Below are 18,995 nucleotides of genomic sequence, written 5' to 3' on the forward strand. Positions count from 1 at the left end.
TCACCCATCAGTTCCTTGAGATCAGGCCTGGTCCTGCACAGTGAGGTCTGTGGCTGCAACCCTGGCTCAGACCAGTCACAGAGGAGGCTTTTTAAAAAAGACTCTCCCAAGTCTGAGAAAATACTGAGATCCTGAGGGACACAGGCATCTGTTTTTGTTTTTTTTTTTAAGATTTATTTACTTATTTATTTGACAGACAGAGATCACAAGTAGGCAGAGAGGCAGGCAGAGAGAGAGAGGAAGAAGCAGGCTTCCCGCTGAGCAGAGAGCCCGATGTGGGGCTCGATCCGAGGACCCTGAGATCATGACCTGAGCTGAAGGCAGAGGCTTTAACCCACTGAGCCACCCAGGTGCCCCAGGCGTCTGTTTTTTTATGTTGTAGAAAAATGTGATCAGCATGTGCAGGTCTCCACCTTCTTCAGGACCCCTGCTCTCCACACACCACCACTAAAGGTGAACTTGAATTTGGCAGTTTTTTCTCCTCCCCTCTGCCCCAAGATTCTTGGAGGTTTTTCTTTTTGTTTTTTTAAAGGTATTATTTGTTTGTTTATGAGAGAGAGAGTATATATGCACACTGGAGCAGGGGCAGAGGGGAAGGGGAGGAACAAGCAGACCTCCTGCAGAGCTCGGCTCTCTGTCCCACCACCCTGAGATCAAGCCCTGAACTGAAACCAAGAGTTGTCCACTTAGCTTAGCTGACTGAGCCACCCAGGTGCCCCTTCTTTTTGCTTTTATTATAAAGAGGTAGGAGGTTTTGTTTGTTTGTTTAACATAACACCATTCGTATTAAACATGTACAGCAAGAAAGCAACAACACACACCTTAGAATAAATGTAAAATGTAAAACAATACATGCCCACACCAGTAGCAGAGGAACTGGAGAACTGAAAGGGCTCAGCTGAGGGCCCCATGATCCCTTCTGGGGATGGAGCATTTCTTGGTGGAGCCAGTCAGTACTGGATGATGGAGGTTTGGGAAACCGGGGCAGGGAAGGCTGAGGACGTGGTGGGGAGGAAAGCACAGTGCCACATGAATTTAGAGCATTATCTGAAGTCTGAAGGAGAACCCCGCAGGCAAAGCCCTTGAGAGCCAGACTCCCAGGCTGGAATGAACCCTATCCAAGCCACAGGGGATGTGCATACGTGCGGCACCTAATGGACCCGCCAAAGGCAGCAGAAGTGGATACACAATGCGCCCGCTGTGGTTCAGGGGGCTGGCCAGAAGGGCCTAGACCATGCGGGATAGTGAGAGAAATGGAGAAAAGGGGGGCAAAAATGGGAGATAAGAGCCCCCGGTAGGATTCAAAGAGCTGGGAGAGTTTTGGGAATGGGGGATCTGGAGGGAGAGTCGGTGACTTCCATCTAAACTGTACTCAGAGGGACGGGACCAGAGGAACGAGCCGTAGGCGCCTCTGCGCACTTGGCCAAACTTGAAAGTAATTGTGGCCGTCTGGAGCCCCTGGGGCCCGGCCAGGGCTTCCCCACCGAGGAGGCTGTCGAGTCCCCTGGGGCCCCAAGCCGGCGCTCCGCGGGTGCTGAAGACACGCAGGGTCACAGGCGGCGCTGGAGGCTGGCAGGCGAGTGCCGCGGTCGCCCTTTCTCCTCCTCCTCTCCCGCTTCTCCCGCCGGGAGCGGGAGGCCAGTGTCGGCGGGAGAACGAGTGTCCACCCCCTGGGTCCGGGGCTAAGGCCGGAGAACTGCCACCAAGGGGCTGGGGGTGGGGCGTGGGCGTTCCCCCGGGCAGCGCCACCACTCCTCTCTCCCGCCCCCTGGCCGGACGTGGCACCTCCCCTGCGGCGGCAGGGGCCGGGAGGTGGGGTCGGGAGCCCCAGCCCCGGGCTCTGATGTCACCGCGCGGCGGTCGGCGCGGGAGCTCGTCTGGGCCAGGAGTTCAGGTATGCTGCAGGGCCAGGTGGTGGGGCGGGCGGGGGCGGGGGCAGGGCGACCGGGAGGGGGGCACAGCGAGCACCGCGGCCAGGAGAGGTGGGGGGCACCGGGGAGGAGCAGGCGCGTCATTCCTCTGGGTGTTCCACCCAAGCCTAGATTGGCGGGCGCGGGTCGAGTCGGCCCTTGAGTGCGGGAACTCTTCGCGGGGTGGCGGGGCAACCAAACCTACCGAGTGGCGGGAGCTATCGGGGGAGGCGCCGTGAGGCCACGCAGTGGGATCTCTCTCCCCAACCCAACCCTCCCCCCACTCCCCCACCCGGCTCCTACTCTGCGTCCGCCGAATCGCGGGAGAATCCATGTGGGGCGGACCCCCACCCAAGCTGGCGCTTTCCCTGCATTGGTCTGAACCCTCCTTCTCTGACCGTGAACCCAACAGGAAAGGTCCCGAAACGCGCCGGCCAGCGGCCATGGGCCCCCCTGGCATCCCCAGAGTCCCGCTATCGTGCCACACCGTGTGACTCTGCCGCCCCCTGCGGTCGCCAGGCTAGTGCCTCTCTCCCGCCTCGACTTTCAAGAGCCTGAAGCCCCAGGTATGTGGTCCGCCCACCACCGCGGCCTCCTGTCCCCGGGTGCAGCTAGCACCCCGCCTTTTCTGCTTGCCCGGCTCGGCTCGGCATGGAGCTCCAGTCTCTGGGGACTACATCTGGGCTAGAGCGACCGAGATTGTAGGCTGTGCGGGCTGCGCGGTCCCTGTGGACCCACCGGGACAAAGGGCCCCCACAGGGGACTGGGAGGGCCATCCAACTTCCAGGCATGCCTGCCCAGCCAGACTCCTCTGGGGTGCTGGTATTGAAGACAGAGCCCAGGACCCCGAAGCTCTGTGTGGCAGGGACAGGCAGCACCCCCACAGTGAGTGCTACTGAGGGAAGTCCATCCGAGAGTGGTGGCCTGAACACGTTCTTCAGAGGTCGGATGTGAGGTGGCCTTGGGGAAGAGTATGCTTTAATTCCTAGTCACTGGGGATCATTTGAGGTTGTCTGCCTTTCTGGCCACCTCACCTGGATCTGCTCCCAGTGTCCTGGTGTGGTTTTACCAGGCGGAAGCTGTCTTTATCGATTTCCCCAACATCCCCTAACTAAAAATCTGAGTCAGCCTGCTTGCCTAGTCCAAACTTTCTGCTGAGGTCTAGACCCACATCCCACCTTCCCAGACTTGCCACAGACCCTGCAGAGCCTACAGGCCCCAGATTGAATGAGCACTGGACCCTGGGCCAGTCCCCATAGCAGCTTCCTCCTTCCTGAGACTGACACCTCTACCTCCCTGGCCTCCAGCTCTGAACACTGAGGTCATCTTTGTCTCCTTTTCCTTTCTTGTTGCTCTTTCCTTCAGGGGACAAGTATATGTGACCTCCCCTCACCCTAATCTGGAGCTTTTCCGGCAGGGATTCCAAGCTGCCCCCTCTGCTCTGGCAAGGCTTGGCCAAAGGCCTGAAGAACTCCTTGGGCTCCAGTCTCTGGACTCCAGTTCTTTGTAGGCCCTGGCTCTGTAGCCCAGCCCATGGCTGACACCAGTGTTGAGGCTACGGCTCTGGGAGTGTCACCACCCCCAGTCACAGTGGCTGGCTGGACTTCAAGAGGCTTCTGCAGCCAGACAAGTATGCAGTCTCCTTGCTCTTTGTGTCGAGGCCCCCAAACACACTGGAGGAGCTAGCTGCCCCCTCTGAGTGTAGCAGGTTCTGCAAAAGGCACAGAATAAGCATTTGCGTGGTTATCGGCCTACTGGGGCCACCACTGCAAACGTATCCTCAAAACAAGTTAGGGGCAAACAGCAAACATGCATACACACAGTTTTATTATCTGTTAAGTTGTTTTTAGGTGCTGAGCTCAGAAGCCTTGGCAAACACAGTAACTCACAAGATAACATTTTTGAGGAAATTTCTTCGTACGTGGATAGTTGCTGGTGTCTGTAGATGCAGGAAGCCAGCAATGGGCAGGCATGGGTGGAGTGTGCCAGGGAAATCAAGGCTCCCAAGCTGGGCTCAGACCAGGAAGAGAGAGGGCTAGTGCCTGGGTGCCTAGGGCAGCTTTCCTAAAGGAGGTGACTGTCCTCCCAGAAGTTGCTACTCAGAGTGGCTGCTCATCTTCCTCAAGTCCAGAGAGTGGAAACATTCTGCGGAAGAGGTCCCCAAACCTGACTGTGAGGACCAACATGCAGGGCCAGTGTTGGTGGGCATAAAGATACCTCCAAGTAGGCACTGGCAAGATGTTCTGGTTCCAGATCACCTGCGAGCCCCTCTTGAGGACACGGTAGATAGTGCCTTTTCTTTTTAGGAAACATCGTATCATCACACCACTAACCTCCCTTCCCTCTCCTGACCTGCAATCTGTAACATCTCTGGCCTTGGAGAAGGGGGTGGAGGGTGACCCTGGTTTCCAAATAGTATTCAGGAGGCTAAAATGAACCTGCTTTTCGGTTCCCACCCTAGCTGCTGGTCACCCTCCTCTGTACCCCTCCCCAAGCCAGCTTAGGGAAAGCAAGCCCTCCTACCTCCCCAAAGTCCCCATACCCCATTAGGAGCCCTAGCTTCCTAAGACTCACAGCTGCTCTCACCCTTGACCCATACACTCCCTACCCAACTCCTCCTGTCACTCACCTTGCTCCCCTCTTGGCTCTGGGGAGGTACTGATTTCTGGCCTGTCCTACTCCACCTGTGCTTGCCTAATCTTTTGTTTCCTAATAATGCATGAGTAACCTGGACAGAGTCCATGGTGTCAGCTGCTTCATTCATTCTGTCCCCCTCACCAGAAAAGACCAGTAGGGAGAAAAGAGTGGGCAGAAGCCAAAGAGCCCTCTTCCTTCTCCAAGAAAGCCACCCCCTATACACTTGTTGCAAGTTTTGCTCTTTTCCTTGCCATTCAACAAATATTTAACATTGACTTTGTGCTAGGTACTGGGGGTACAGAGATTACTTAGTACTGGGCCTCTTCTCAGGAAGTTCATGGGTGGGAATGGGAAGAGGGAATCACAAGCAAGCCAACAGTTGCGCTGCATGCAGGGTGATGAGTACTGTGTGGGGTGTGAGTTTGAGGGGGGTGGAGCTCAGGTCCCAAAAGTTCAGAAGACCTCTAACCTGGACCCAGTAGGAGGAGCAAGAGTAGCAGAACAAAGCTGGGGGGTTGAGGCTGCAAAGCAGAGACCATATTGTTGTGGTATCTGCTAGTATTTTGCAAGCAGGTCGGAGTGACTTTCCCAGAGCTGAGTTTAGGCTTTATTGGAGGCTTCTGGCAGTTGCGGGTGGGGGGTGGGGCAGGGGGGTGGTGGTGAAGGTAAACTGGTTTTCGGTAGGGTTGGCTTCTAGGAAATTGATTCTGGCTGCAGTAAGCTTGGAGGCAGTCCCAGATGCCAGACAGGGTTCTGCTTCTTAGCAGCTATGTGCCCCTGGGCAAGTCATTTCCCCTCTGAAAAACCCCAGTGTCCTCATCTGTAAAATGCAGATAGCAGTTGTAGAGGATCAAGATATTTATATGAAGCACCTGGACATGGGGGCGTGGGGGGGTAGGAGGCTGTGAGGCTGCTTCTGACCTAGCTTGCCCCCTCCTTTCTTGGCTCCCCTGTGATCTCAGAACGTTCTTGGCGGTTGTTTATTAGGGAAAGACTAACAAAGCCGCCAGGAAGCCGCCGGGGCGGAACTGGGTTGGGGAGGGCAGGAGTATGGTACATTCTTGGTGCTTCTGAAGTGCTAGGGAGAAGTGGGGGCTGCCAGCCTGGAGAACCTCAGTGCGGAGTGGGCTAGTCTTCAACTCCTTCCCCGGAGCTAAGGGGAGTAGCTAACGCCCTCAAACTCCAGAGTTGCTTCCAGGGACTGGCCCTACCCGCGTCATCCCCGGCCTGGGAGGTGGCAGCGCTAAAGGTCGTGTGACCCTCGAAGGGATGTTCAGTAAGCACCTGGCTGTCCGAGTTGGAGGGGCCAGCCTGACCCGGGGCTCCTTCGCCACCACGCCGTCTGTGTCCTTCCAGGCCCCGCGGAGCTGGCCTCAGCACTCACCTGCGCAGTTATGGAGGCCCCGGGGCTGGGGGGCGACCGCGCCTCCCCAGCCTCGTCCACTCGCAGCCTGGACCTGCGGCGGCTGTCCGCGCGCGCCGACTCGGCCTACAGCTCTTTCTCCGCCGCTTCCGGGGCTCCTGAGCCGCGCACGCCGTCGCCTGGGACCGATCTCCTACCTTACCTGGACTGGGACTACGTGCGTGTGGTGTGGGGCGGCCCGGCCCCCGCCAGCAGCCTTCGCGCCTCCCCGCAGCCCCGGCCCGCGGCCACCGTGCATAGTGGGCTGCGGCCCCCAAAGGCCCGGGGGACGCCGGGGCCGCTCAGCCGGCAGGTCACTCCGCTGCTGTTTGCGCTGGCGGCCGAGGCGGAGGCGCGGGCCGCGGAGCCGCCCAGCCCACCTGCTTCGCGGGCCGCCTACCGTCAGCGGTTGCAAGGCGCCCAGCGGCGCGTGCTCCGGGAGACGTCCTTCCAGCGCAAGGAGCTCCGCATGAGCCTGCCCGCCCGCCTGCGGCCCCCAGCCCCCATGCGGCCCCCCGCGGCGCACCCGCGCTCGGCCTCGCTCAGCCATCCCGGCGGCAGGGAAGCGGAGCCGGTGCGCTCCGGGGCTCCCTCGAGGGGAACCGTTGGCCGCGGCCACCTGGCCACCCAGCAGCAGAAGTGGTGTTTCTCCGAGCCTGGGAAGCTAGACTGCGTGGGTCGGGGCGGTGGATCCGCAGGGGAATGCTCGAGGGTGGCTGGCTCCAGTTCTGGGGTCGTCAGGCCCGACCCCCAGGAGCAAAAGGTGCCCGCAGAATTCGAAGGTCACCGGAACAGATGGTTGCCTGAGACCCAGCCCCAAGGCGTGGAGGACCCAGAACCTCGGTCCCGGAAGCTCTGTGACACCTATAGGCCTTCCAGTCGGAGTCAGAGCGCTTCAGGGGAAGTCTTGGCTCTTTGGGGAGGCCCAGGAGGGGTCATGCCCATTGTCCAGGTGTGGAAGATAGGGGCTGCAGGCTTGGGGTGAGGACAGCTGGGAGACTGAAAACTTGAGCTACATTTCAAGCAACTGTTTGCCTTTCCAGACTGTTCTCCAAGGAGCTGAAACCCCCAGACCACTGCTTCAGACCAAACTTGCCAGGTGAGAGACATGGACCACTGGGGCACTGCAAGTTGGAGAAAAGCAGTTTTCATAGCTGTTGCCCAAGAAAGAGAGGGCCCCCTCACCCACCCTCAGTTTGAGCCTTCTGATTCTGTCTTTTGCAAACTACATCCTGGAGGATCCCCCTGCACACCCACCCCACCCCACTGTGTCTCTGGTGCAGCACCAAAAGCTTCTTTCCTGGTCACTGTGGTCAGTGTGGGGTCCCTTCCTCCAGGTTCCTGACCCAGAAGGAAGCTGCAGTGATGTGTTCTGCAGAGTATCCCCCGAGCAGTCCCGCTGACTGGGAACAGAGGGTCTCAGAGACATGTATGGGGTCTGCCCGGCTCCCATCCCTTCCAGATGATGAGGTTTTCCTGGAGGAAGTCCCCCTGGTCAGAAGGAGATCACCTCCAGACACCCATGCCCCTCCGGGAAACCCAACCAGGTGAGTTGCCTCTTGCTGCCAAGCAGAGTGAGACATCCCCTTCCCACACATATCAACAAAATGCTGGAGGGATGGGGAGTCCTCTCCTAGCTGGAATCTGGGAGCCTGGCTGGTGGGGATGGGGACAGGTGGCCCTTGGAGGCCACTGCTTGTCTCTGGACAGAGCTTTTTCTGATTCAGTGTCTCTTCTACTTCTAGTGTCCATGTTTCTGAGCAGCAGTATGGAACTGGCTCAGGCCAGAGTCCCGATCAGGCTACAGTCCCCTCGGAGCACCCCCTCCATGAACACCCAGGGACTGCAGGGGCAGATGACTGCTGGCAGAGGATAAATGGCTCTATGGGGTTCTCTAAGACCGTAAATTATAGCCCCCCCTGGATTGCAAATGGTGACATTGCAACCTTTGACCCCAATGGACTGCTGACCGTTGACTCACTGGCAGCTGCAGAGAGTGACCCTCTCAAACCTCTCCCAGTTGATGCCCCAGGACCTCCAAGCAACAATACCCCAGGTGCTTCTGGCCATAATGCCCTGGCTTGGGGCACTGGCCAGCCTGGTTCCAGGCCAACATGGCCCAGTACTCGCCTTGAGGAGCTGGTTCAGGAGCTGGCCAGACTGGATCCGTCTCTGGGTGACACTCTCACTTCCTGTCCCAGCCCAGAGCCACCCCTGGACCTGCTAGATGGGCTGATTCCTTTAGCAGAGGTCTGGGCTGCAATGAGGCCACTCTGTGGGGAAGCTGGAAAGAAGGCTGGTGGTAGTCCTGAGCCAGGGTGAGTGAAGGGCACCAGGGTCGCAGGGGATTCTAAGTCCCTGCAATGTGGGGCAGGAAACCCAGCGAGCTCTGGCTTTGTCCCCAGGTTCTATCTATTTAGCTCCAGCCAGCTCCTGTCAACTTCTCTGGAGGAAACGAGGTTTGAAAACCATACCACCCACCCTGTGCCTGACCAGGCTTGTGGCCAGGGTCTCCCTCAACCAAATAGCAGCATACAAGCCAAGAAAGTGAGTGCGGAGGTTCCGGTGGAGATGGGGTTTGGCAAGAGCCCAAAATATGGGTTGAGGCGTGGGGGTCTGGCCTCACCCTTAAGTACCTGCGCCTTTCCTGCAGATGGAGCTGGCCGACCTCCTCCAAAAGATGCTGCGGAACCTTGAGGCTGAGCAGGAGCAGCTGCACGGGGCGGCCCAGGCTTGGGCCAGGCGCGGGGCTGCTCTGGAGGCCGTGGTGGGCCAGTCCTGTTCTCCCCGAGACCTAGAGCGGTTCAACAGGTTCATGGCCGACCTAGAGCGCGTACTTGGCCTGTTGTTGCTGCTGGGTAGTCGCTTGGCTCGCGTGCGGCGCGCCCTGGCCCGGGATGGCGTAGACTGCGACCCCGACGAGCAGGTGACAGAGATTGGGGTGGGGAGAGCGGGGCAGTGAGGGAGGGGTCTGCTGGCTTGGACTGGGACGGTCCCGGCAATGGAGGCCCCCTCTCCCTGCTCATGGCACGCCTTCCCTGCGGCTGCAGGCCTCTCTGCTGCAGCGACTCGGGCTCCTGCAGCGGCAGCAGGAAGACGCCAAGGAACTGAAGGAGCATGTGGCGCGGCGCGAGCGGGCCCTGCGCGAGGTGCTGGTGCGGGCCCTGCCCACCGAGGAGCTGAGCGCCTATCGTGCCCTGCTGGCGGGCAAGGCCGCAGTCCTGGCCCAGCAGCGCAGCCTGGACGAGCGGGCCCGGCTCCTTCAGGACCAACTGGACGCCATCAGGAGCGACCTTGGCCGTTGTCCTCTGACTCCCAGTCTGGCCTGGCCCCCAGAGACCCGTCTTCCAGATAAACCGCCCTTCCTTCCGCCCCTCCTCTAATTACAGGTGGTGGCGTGGGGGTGGGGTGGGGGGACACCGCCTCTGCCCCTTATCCACCGCTGGTTGATTCGGTCCTTTTCCCTTGCCGGGAGAGGGAAGACCCAGGCGGGGTCTTCCCAGGATCCTTCTAAGTGTTTTCTTGTAGCCTTACCCAAGTATTGTGGGTTATTTGTTAATTAATTTATGGATTTTTAAAACTGCAGTATCCCTCCCCTTTTTGTGAGGAAAGAGGCTCTGTCTGGGTTGGTGGGAGGGAGAGGAGACAAATCAAAGGAGCATTTCTACTTAATATGCAAAATTGTCTTTTTTTTTTCTTCTCTTTCTTAATAATAATTGATGTGAGAAGTGTGTGTGTCACCTGGAGCCTCGCTTGGGGAAGAAATCTTGTTTATAGACAAAGTACACCAGCCTTGCCTGACTAGAGCAGAAGAGGAATTTGCTGGAGGACCTTAGTCAGGTCTGAGAATCCCTGGGAAGACTGGGATACAGGCTTGAAACCTGGAGAGACTAAGGGGATGCCAGGCCTTGTGATTCTACTGCCACCAGTTCTGGTAACTCCATCACTACCACAAAGGCCTAGGCCTGACTGGTCAACCCCAGGTCTCCTTTGCTGGTTTTCACCCAAGCCTCCACCCTCAAAAGTACAAGTGAAGGTAACAGCTTCCCTTCAGGACTCAAGGGATAGGGAATTTCCTCATATACATAATAGGTTCAGTTGCTTTGCTGCCTAAAAACCTTGATGAATTCAGGGACAATTATTCCAAGTCTCAGCAACAAATATATTGTCAAAAGTGAGTTTATCAAGAGACCCCACAAGATCCACCATGCTTGAGGAGGACAGTTGGGCATGGGAGCTGAAGGGAGGAGTCATGGTCTGGAGACCTAGAATGGGGGACTGAGGACCTGGAGAGACTGCTCTGCTTGTGTGCTAGAGGAGATAAGCTGGGGGTGAGCTGGGGTTGGGAGTGGGAAGTTAGGTGCTGGTGTGGAATGAATGGAGGAGACACACACTCCCTTCTGTTTGGGCATCAGCCTCGTCTGCACAGAGTCAATGTTAAGTTCTCAAATATACATGTGAAAATGTGCTTTAGTATTTGCAGCTGCACACGCCAGGGCCAAGAACATTGTCGATGCAAACGCTGAGTGTATTTATGGAAGTTGGGCACATTTAAAGGCATGTGTATGTGTATTTAAAGCCAACTGACCCCAAAGTGAGAAATCTCTGTGTCTGGGCTTGTTTTCTGATGCCTATTGTCACTAAGTGCAACTGGTTGGGAATTTTAAATGGTCGTATTCACACCAAAAGCATTAGTTTTAACAGTCGGGCCATTGAGCGCAGAACAATGCTAACATTGTGCCTCTTTATGAAAAACATATGGGACTCCTGCTGAGGCAGTTGCGGGTTCTAACATTATGCTTTGCTCTCTCCTTTGAACGCTGTGGGCGGGGCCTCCAGGCCAAAGTCCTCATCCTAGCAGGGCAGCTGGCTTATAGTCTGGATGAAATAAATTTACTTCTGCCTTTTGCCCTGTACAGCACCCCCTACATTCTCCCATTGTGCTATTCTTAGAAAAACATTTAACATTCACTAGTTAGGCCAATGGAAATTGTGTGCTGCTCAGACAAAACACTTCCAGCCCAAGATGGACTTGAGGATCAGTGCCTGCTGTGGTCTCGTTAAAGTGCACTTTGGTTCTGTACTGGTTTTCCCATGGGGAATTATGAGGCTCCTGTGCTTGTCCTTACCAGATGGGGAGTAGGGTCACACCTCCTGCACCCATCTTTTCATCTTGCTTGTGTGTTCTTCCTGCACCATTTTATGTCCCTTTCACACTGTTTTTCTGTCAGAGTGCAAGAATGAGCACCATAGTGTTCAGTATTGGCATCACACTTTTTTTTTAAAAGATCTTTATTTGATAAAGATAATCAAAAGAGACCACAGGGAAGGACAGAGGGAGAGGAATCAGCAGACTCCCCTCTGAGTGGGGAGCCTCACAAGGGGCTGGGTCCAAGGATACTGAGATCATGACCTGAGCCGATGGCAGACCTTAACCCTCTGAGCCACCTAGGTGCCCCCAGACTAAGACCTTTTTTTTTTTTTTTTTTTTAAGATTTTATTTATTTTTCAGACAGAGATCACAAGTAGGCAGAGAGTCAGGAGGAAGCAAGCAGACTCCCTGCGGAGCAGAGAGCCCGATGCGGGGCTCAATCTGAGGATCCTGAGATCATGATCTGAGCCAAAGGCAGAGCCACTCAGGTGCCCCTCCAGACTAAGACTTTTTTTTTTTTTTTAAGATTTTATTTACTTATTTGACAGAGATCACAAGTAGGCAGAGAGGCAGGCAGAGAGAGAGAGGAGGAAGCAGGCTCCCCACTGAGCAGAGAGCCTGATGTGGAGCTCGATACCAAGACCCTGGGATCCTGACCTGAGCTGAAGGCAGAGGCTTTAACCCTCTGAGCCATCCAAGCGCTCCCAGACGAAGACTTTTGATGGTGGTGTGTGGGCCGGTGCTCGAGGCCCGGTGAATTCCACCGCCAGGATGCTGCCAGCAGAGGGCACTGTTCACCCTGTGATGACGGATACCTACACCACCGTAGCCTGCTCCCCAGGCAGTAGGCCCTCTGAGCTAAGCACAGGGGCTTGGCCTTCCTCGCAGAGCAGTACTTGTTAAGCCTGAAGGCTGGATCCGAGCCTTTTTGCTTCTGTCGGGAAGAAATTCTGGCCGGCCAGCCACGGGAAAGCTGGCTTGCTTTTCTTTTGCTACCAGGCGTTGATTGAAATGTTGGTTAACGAGAAGTGGGGAGGAGGGAAGCTGGGGTTGTTGATCTCGAGTATCAGTATCAAAAAGAGCCTTATTTAATCTCCCGGGGTAGAAAAGAGGGTTTCGTGGGTCTCTTTTGGGGTTTCTGTCCCCACCTTCTCAAGCTGCCAGCGCCCTTGCCGGTCGGTTCTGCCCCCAGCCCCGCAGCCTGCAGCGCGGTCCTTGGCTTTTTGCAGAGAGCAGGCTTCTGCTGGCGTTGTTGCTAGGCAACAGACAGCCCCGCAGCCGCCGCCTCCGCTCGCCTCATCCCGCCTCCGCCGCTCCTCCTGTTATGGATTTAATTAGCGTACTTTTTACCTTCAGACTGTAGATTGCAAGCCGAACAGGGAAGCGGCGTTCCGAGGCGCCCCAAAGCCGCGCGCATTCTGTCTGGAACAGCCTGCTCGGCACACCGCGTACCTCCGCTAGCGGCGGCTGTAGACCTCGGGGAACCTTGTAGAACAGATCGCGGTGCTGTTCATTCACATGTAAATCAGAAGCTTGGGTGGAAATTTAGGTCAAATGTGCTTGAGCACCGCGGAGAGAAGAGGTGAAAGAGCAGTGTGAGGGTAGGAGGAGGAGGTGGGGCAACTGCTATAAAGCAATCTTCTCCAGGACCCCCGCAGTGTTACTGTCACAGTCTAGCTACCGGTTAGACCCGCAGGGTAGGTGTTTACCTGTTGTTGAAACAAATCAGCACCACCTTACCCCTAGGAAGACCCCCTCGACCCCCACCCAGGAGATGTCTGGACATATCCCCACCCCCACTCCCACCACACCCTCACGCCTTGTTTCTGTCTCTTCCTTTTTACCACTTCCCTGCAGAAACACCTGAGGCCTCACGTGCTTCACAAGTTCAAGTTCAGAGTTGTGGCTGTTCTGGAAGGGTTAGGCCAGGGCGAAAGGTTCAAGGCAAAAAGCTATCTGGAGAGCAATAAAAAGTCTGTTTATCAAACTATTTTAAAAGGCCAAATAATTTCTAACAGGAAAGGGTCAAAAAAAGCAGAGAATATGGGTTCTGAGTGAGCCCAGCTTTAGAACTGTGTTGAGTGCTTTCAGTCCAGCTGGCTGGATGACATTAGGTCTGGAAGACAGGGCTAAGGATGGTAAGGGAGTGTGCATTAAGAAAGACATCGTGGTGTCTATTTTTAACATTCTGTATGATATCATACAGAATGTGAGATAATCTCCCTTTGGTGGGAATACATTTTTCCCAGCAGAGTCCATTGTTACTTGGTTACACATACTAACATAGTTACAGAATGGTGATCTGGTAAAGCAAAGCCACGAATGAGAGCTATTTGGTTTTGGAATGTAGCCAGATACCCTGTGGGACCAACTGGGCACCCCTGGTAATCTTTCAAGATGGTGTTGCAGTTCCCAAGGAGCTCTACCTACTCCTTCCCTAGGGTCCACCCTCCTTGAAGCCTGTAGGATAGATACTGCCAGTCTTACAGCCCCAAGAAGGAGGGAGATAGTGCTTGGAGAACTGGGTGACTTGTTTAAGGTCTCTAGATGAGTAAGGGCTGAGATGAGACCACTTGCTTTTCTGCAGCAGGACACTGATGGAAAAGAGCACCAGGATGCCATCCCGCAGCTCTGACAGTTATAGCTGTGAAGCTGAGACAAGTTATTTACAGTTTCTTGAGGCTTCAATTTTCTCACCTTAAATTCAAGATACTAACAGGACTTACCTTGTAATGTTGAGGTTAATACCTGCACAGGGATTATAAAACCATGCCTGGTGCTTAATAAACACAGGCTGTATGTGCATCACGCATATCCTGGTCTCCATTAGATAAGTGAGACATGTTCTAGAACAACCTCCAACCTCCTTTAAAGGAAGTATAAACCTTTATTTAAAAGCTTGCTCTGGATGACTCATACACATCTATGTAACAATTAACTTCTCCCCCACTAAAAGTTGTGATTCTCCTCCCATGACAATTCCAGCCAGCTAAATTGCCATAACTTTTAGCAACTTTTTTTTTTTTTTTGTCACTTGTTGAAAATACCCGTCATAGGTGTACCTCGTGCTAGGCAATATATGGTTCTTGAAAATTTTCCATATGCACATCAAAGTATAATTTCCTACTGACTTATAGTTTCAGAAAGTCTTGACCTGCAAGGAATAAACAGTGGTTTCTAACACTTTTTGTTTTAGGCTTATTGATCCTAAATTCTTGCCAAATGTATTATTTCACTTGGAAGGGTTGCAGCATGCCTTTCTGAACACAAAGATTCTTCTGGTAGTTTAAGTAACCCTCCTCTGATTTAAGAGTGTAATAGACATTAGTTATTATTATTACTACTTTGGTGGTTTAGATTTTGTCTTTCTCAAGGCAGGTCATACCTGTCTTTGTGATCTTTGTTATCCTGTCTCAGTCAAGCCTCTCTTTTACCATGGAAAATCTCTAATATTGTATTCTGTCTTCTAGACCTTCAGCAACTGAGACTGCTGTAATTATTGCCTCCCACAATTTTTCTGCAGAGACAGATTTAATTTGCATTTTAAAATAATTCATGCAGCTTAGCTAGAGTTCCAGGCAAGGAAGGTGGGAAGGTCAGATCAGAGCCTGCATTCATTTGTTTGTTTGTTTGTTTTTTATATCCATGTGTGGATGCAACTTGCATTTAGCTGATCAATCCAAACTCTTTCAATAATAATGCCTGGAAGGGGCAGAAGAGGATGAGGAGAAACTGAAGAAGTAAGTAAATAAAAAGACAAGAAAAATACGGTAGCAGGAGCTGGAGCAAGTTTAAGGGAAGTACATTATCACACAAGCAGGATCAAAATGGGAAACTTGTTTATTTCATTGCTTAAATCAAAACGTTGCATTAAGGATGGCCTTAAATAATGTCAGAGATCTCACTGATAAATATATATGGAGGGGAGAAGCCACACTCCCCTGTGCCACAAAAACTATTTGCTATAGCTAATGACATGCAAACATAATTTGCAAAAGCAGAGCATTACCACAATGTATTTTAAAAAGGCTGGTTGAGTAAATAGAGTCCCCATCTTTAAAATAGAAAAAGAGACATTATAGTTACAGTGTGTTGAACCTGGGACCTCCTGGTAAATAGCTACAAACCTTCTCAATTACAGATAGGAATAAAGGTCTAGAGAAGTTAAGCCATCCCTCTAGAAGGTCACTGAGCAAAGAATACTACATTTACTATTTTGGAATAAGTTGTTTGCTTTCAGATGGTTTTTAAAGGTGGATTTAACATAGTTTTTGCTTCTACAGAATTTTCATATAAAATGGTTGCTGTTTAAGTATCCCTACTTAACCAGTTATTTTTCTGGTGGAATGCTAGGACATATTTTTCTTTGAATATCTACCTACTGCATTGAAAGGCTCAGCCAGAATGGAAAACCAGATTCAGACACATGGCACAATGGTACATTCACAGATAAATCACATTTAAAATATTAAATGTTCATGCCAAATCAAAATAACCACCCACCAGTGCCGAAGAGGCTGTTTATATTTCATCATAAAGACAACCAGAAATTGAAAGTATTTGCCAAAATGTCTCTTTTCTCTCACTGTTAAGTCATTCTCACTCCCAAGATGCTCGTTTTCTAATATTGAGCATTCACAGTACAACTGAAATTAATTACATTCACAATGGTCACATTCTGTGTTCAAGTCTCTCTAGAATCTTGAGCGTCTAAAATGAGGTAGATAAACGTTTAAGGGTTTTGTTGTTGGGACTAGTTTCCTTTAGATCCTGATTTTTTTTTTTTTGGTAGAATTCCAAAATACTTAGCAAAAGATTGAAAATGAGCCTTTTGCCTAAAAATTGAAAAATATAATTTCAAAAGGTTATTATGAAAGTTGTTTTACCTCATTTCAATTTAAAAACAGGATAAAAGCATCAAATTACAAAACCACTACTATCTTAAAGCTGACAATCCAGCAGCACACTACATTTAAAGAGACCCTTGCTCTAATTCCGGCTTGGGAAAGTGTAGATGGCGGAGTTATTGGGTTAACACAGGTATTGGGTTAATTCAGGGCACTTAACTCTGATCCTAAAATCTGAGCCTCCAATGTTCAAGCCTGATGTCTGGAGTTCTTTACAGAAGGTTCTCACTGAGATCTTGACTGCCATTTCAGAGACAGGTCAAGCTTCAAGGAGAAGCTAGAGGTGTTCGCCCACGGGGTAAAACAGGCTTCAGTGGACAAAGCTGGAAACAGGATGGAGCCACAGATGCTGAACCGCTGTTTTGGCCAGGCTTAGACTGCGAGGGGCAGGCCGGGTTACATCAACCAAGCTGAACTTCACGGACCCTCAGGTTGTGGGGGGTAGGCCAGGCACTAGACCAGCCAAGGGTCCTGGAGTAGGTCGACGAGAGATTTCTGAAAAAGCCGGCAGGCTACTGCGGACTTTAGTCTTTTTACGTGGAGCCATGGGTGAGGCACCCAAGAACTTGCTAAAGGAGCCCGACTTCCTCATGCCTCGAGCCAGGTCTTGGAGCATCAGATCATCGGCGAGGACACCCAGAAACGCGCTGGTGGTGGAACTGAGGATGGTGGCGGCCACTTGCACTGGACGCCGGGCCGCAAAAGTGCCACCACAGGCACCGGTGGCGTCTGCCTCGGTAGAGCCTCGAAGGCAGGGGTCACCCAGGAGGCGGCGAAGCGCGTACGAGGCACCGGGCGGCAGGTACTGGTAGGCGCGCCGTCCGCTGTGGTCACGCACGTGCACCTGCGCACCCAGGCGCACCACCAGCGTCACGGCGGCGTCCTCGTGGCCGTGCAGAGCCGCCAGGTGCAGCGGCGTGTAGCCGCCATGCGAGCGCGCGTTCACGTCCACCGGCGCGCCCCCGCGTCGCGCGACCTCCACCAGCTGCAGCGCCATCTCGCGGTCGCCGCTCTTGGCGGCCCAATGCAGGGCCGTGAAGCCAGATATGAAGTCGCGTTTGGCCGCCAGGCCGCTGTCGCGCAGCAGCAGCCCGTGCAGCTGGTGGGTCCAGCAGCCCCCAGACGCCCGCACTAGCCACTCGTGCTCGGTCGGTTCCAGGGGCACAGCAGACGGTGGCGGCGCGGCGGGAGCTTCGTCCGCGTCCGGACTCAGGAGGCGTGGGCCTGCGCGCGACAAGCGCCTCAGGTGCGGGGAGCGGCCCGGGCCCAGGCTGAAGCCCAGGCCAGACTCTTCCACTGACAGCCGCCGCAGCAGCAGCGGGGAGCTCCGCGGGCTCGGCTCTTCCGACAGCTGCCGACGCAGGCCCTGCTCCTCGGCCCGGATCCGGAGCGCGGCGGGGCCCGGGACGCAGCGCACAGGCAGCATGCAGGGCTTCGGCGGCGGCTGCGCGTGCCGACGGGGTGCTGGCGCTTCTTTCGTCACCCCACGCCCAGGTTCCGGGGCCCGCGCCTCTGCGTGGGGCAAGGCCTCCACCGACCGCGACCTAGACGGCGGGGCCACGTCTGTAGGGAGTTCCTTGGGGGGCAGGGTCAGCTCAAAGCCTGGAATCTGGGGGTCTGAGGGCGCCCCTGACTTCTGAGCCGGACCTAACAACCCTTCCCCGGCCGGCTGAGTGGGCTCCGAGGCCGGAGCCCCCGGCGTATCCTGTGGCTCTAACGGCGGGGCCAGGATCTCAGGTGGTTCCACCGCCTGCTGCGCCCCGGCCGGGGATGGAGCCCCCGGGTCAGCCGGTTCCCCCTGTGAGACGGAAGTGATCTTCGAAGGCAGGGCTGGTGCCGCGAGCGTGCCGGGGACGCACGAGGGCAGGGGCTCCGGGGCCCCTCCGGGCCGCAGCTTCTTCTTCAGCACCACGAACTTGACGCCGTCGAGCTCCTTCACCACAGCCACGTCGTTGACAAATTGTTTGAAGCGGTCCCTGCGGGCGGCGCGGCCGCGGGGGTCGCCCGCATCCAGCAGGGGCTTGAAGCGGCTCAGCAGATCGGAGTTGCGCACCTTGCCGCCGTGCTCCAGCAGGAAGCCCAGCACAGCCGCCTGGCTTACCCCGGCGGCGGCGGCCGCGGCCGCGGCGGCTAGCGCCATGGTGCAGTCCAACCCCGCAGGGGAGCCGAGGCCGCCCCTTCCCACGGGCCCTCGGTACCTGGCTGCCGGGGCAGGTGCACGTCTCCGCGCCCGCTGGGGCGAGCGGGAGCGAGGGCTCCGGGAGCGAGGTCTTCCTTTGCCGGGCTCACCTGATCGTTTTCACCGAGGCGGGACGGGAGTGTCCCTGAAGCTGGACCTTGGTCACGCCCGCGCCGTGGGGCCCGGGTGTCTCCCGGAGGAAGGCGCAGGGGGGCGCATCGCAAGCCCACGGCCTCCGGCTTGCCGGGCCCCCAGGCTTCGGGGTAGGTTTCTGCCTTTGTATTGTGTCCAATAGGCGCCAGGCTCCATCCCCCCGTGCTCGGCGCTCGCCTTACAGGTGACAGCTGCCACCGGGGCCGTGGAGGGAGTGGAGGAGCGGAAATTATCCGCCGCCCTCCTCCCCCACCCGGGAGTTAAAGGCGCAGTGCCATACTTCAGCTGACTCCCGGTTGCTAGGTGGGTGTGTTCCCCAGGCATGCCGCGGTCGACCGGGAGAGGCAGAAATTTTTATTTCTCTAAGGAATAGTTCACCGCCACAAAATATTGGGAGATGATTTAAGAGCAATAATGTATCTAAAGACCATCAATACCTTTCCCCTTGTGGACTGCGTTACACAAGGAAAAGGGCTTCTTGTATTTGCAGCAATGACAACTCGCTGCGCATGACAAGGTAAGTTATCCGAGATTTAGAAGAGATGTTTTAAAAGCAATTATGTCATGGTAAAATAGTACATTTTCACATGAAATTTTGAAAATAGAACCACAAAGAACAAGGAGACATATCACTTGGAGTCACCACTAACATTTT

At 54.7% G+C, this 18,995-nt stretch overlaps 2 protein-coding genes across 2 annotated transcripts; one reads left to right on the forward strand and one right to left on the reverse strand.

Annotated features, from left to right (window-relative positions):
• The first annotated feature begins 1,761 nt into the window (after positions 1-1,761).
• SHROOM1 (shroom family member 1) lies at positions 1,762-9,621 on the forward strand. Its single transcript, XM_045075515.1, has 9 exons — positions 1,762-1,894; positions 2,323-2,476; positions 5,904-6,901; positions 6,993-7,048; positions 7,287-7,496; positions 7,695-8,267; positions 8,355-8,496; positions 8,603-8,875; positions 9,000-9,621. The coding sequence occupies exons 1-9, from the start codon at positions 1,844-1,846 to the stop codon at positions 9,330-9,332; spliced, it is 2,790 nt and encodes a 929-aa protein (XP_044931450.1). The 5' UTR covers positions 1,762-1,843; the 3' UTR covers positions 9,333-9,621.
• A 5,302-nt stretch (positions 9,622-14,923) lies between these two features.
• On the reverse strand, positions 14,924-18,763 carry SOWAHA (sosondowah ankyrin repeat domain family member A). Its single transcript, XM_013052510.2, has one exon. The coding sequence runs from the start codon at positions 18,146-18,148 to the stop codon at positions 16,436-16,438; it is 1,713 nt and encodes a 570-aa protein (XP_012907964.1). The 5' UTR covers positions 18,149-18,763; the 3' UTR covers positions 14,924-16,435.
• Positions 18,764-18,995: the final 232 nt, after the last annotated feature.

Source organism: Mustela putorius, unplaced genomic scaffold, assembly GCF_011764305.1.
Source record: "Mustela putorius furo isolate JIRA1106 unplaced genomic scaffold, ASM1176430v1.1 tig00000145_pilon_pilon_pilon, whole genome shotgun sequence".
Taxonomy (NCBI): domain Eukaryota; kingdom Metazoa; phylum Chordata; class Mammalia; order Carnivora; family Mustelidae; genus Mustela; species Mustela putorius.

Excerpts from the sequence above, each read along its gene's own strand:
- SOWAHA (XM_013052510.2), bottom strand. The coding sequence starts at position 18,148 with ATGGCGCTAGCCGCCGCGGCCGCGGCCGCCGCCGCCGGGGTAAGCCAG.
- SHROOM1 (XM_045075515.1), top strand. The coding sequence starts at position 1,844 with ATGTCACCGCGCGGCGGTCGGCGCGGGAGCTCGTCTGGGCCAGGAGTT. Across the intron at positions 8,268-8,354 it reads GGTGGTAGTCCTGAGCCAGG|GTTCTATCTATTTAGCTCCA; the intron begins GTGAGTGAAGGG and ends CTTTGTCCCCAG. Across the intron at positions 8,497-8,602 it reads GCAGCATACAAGCCAAGAAA|ATGGAGCTGGCCGACCTCCT; the intron begins GTGAGTGCGGAG and ends CCTTTCCTGCAG.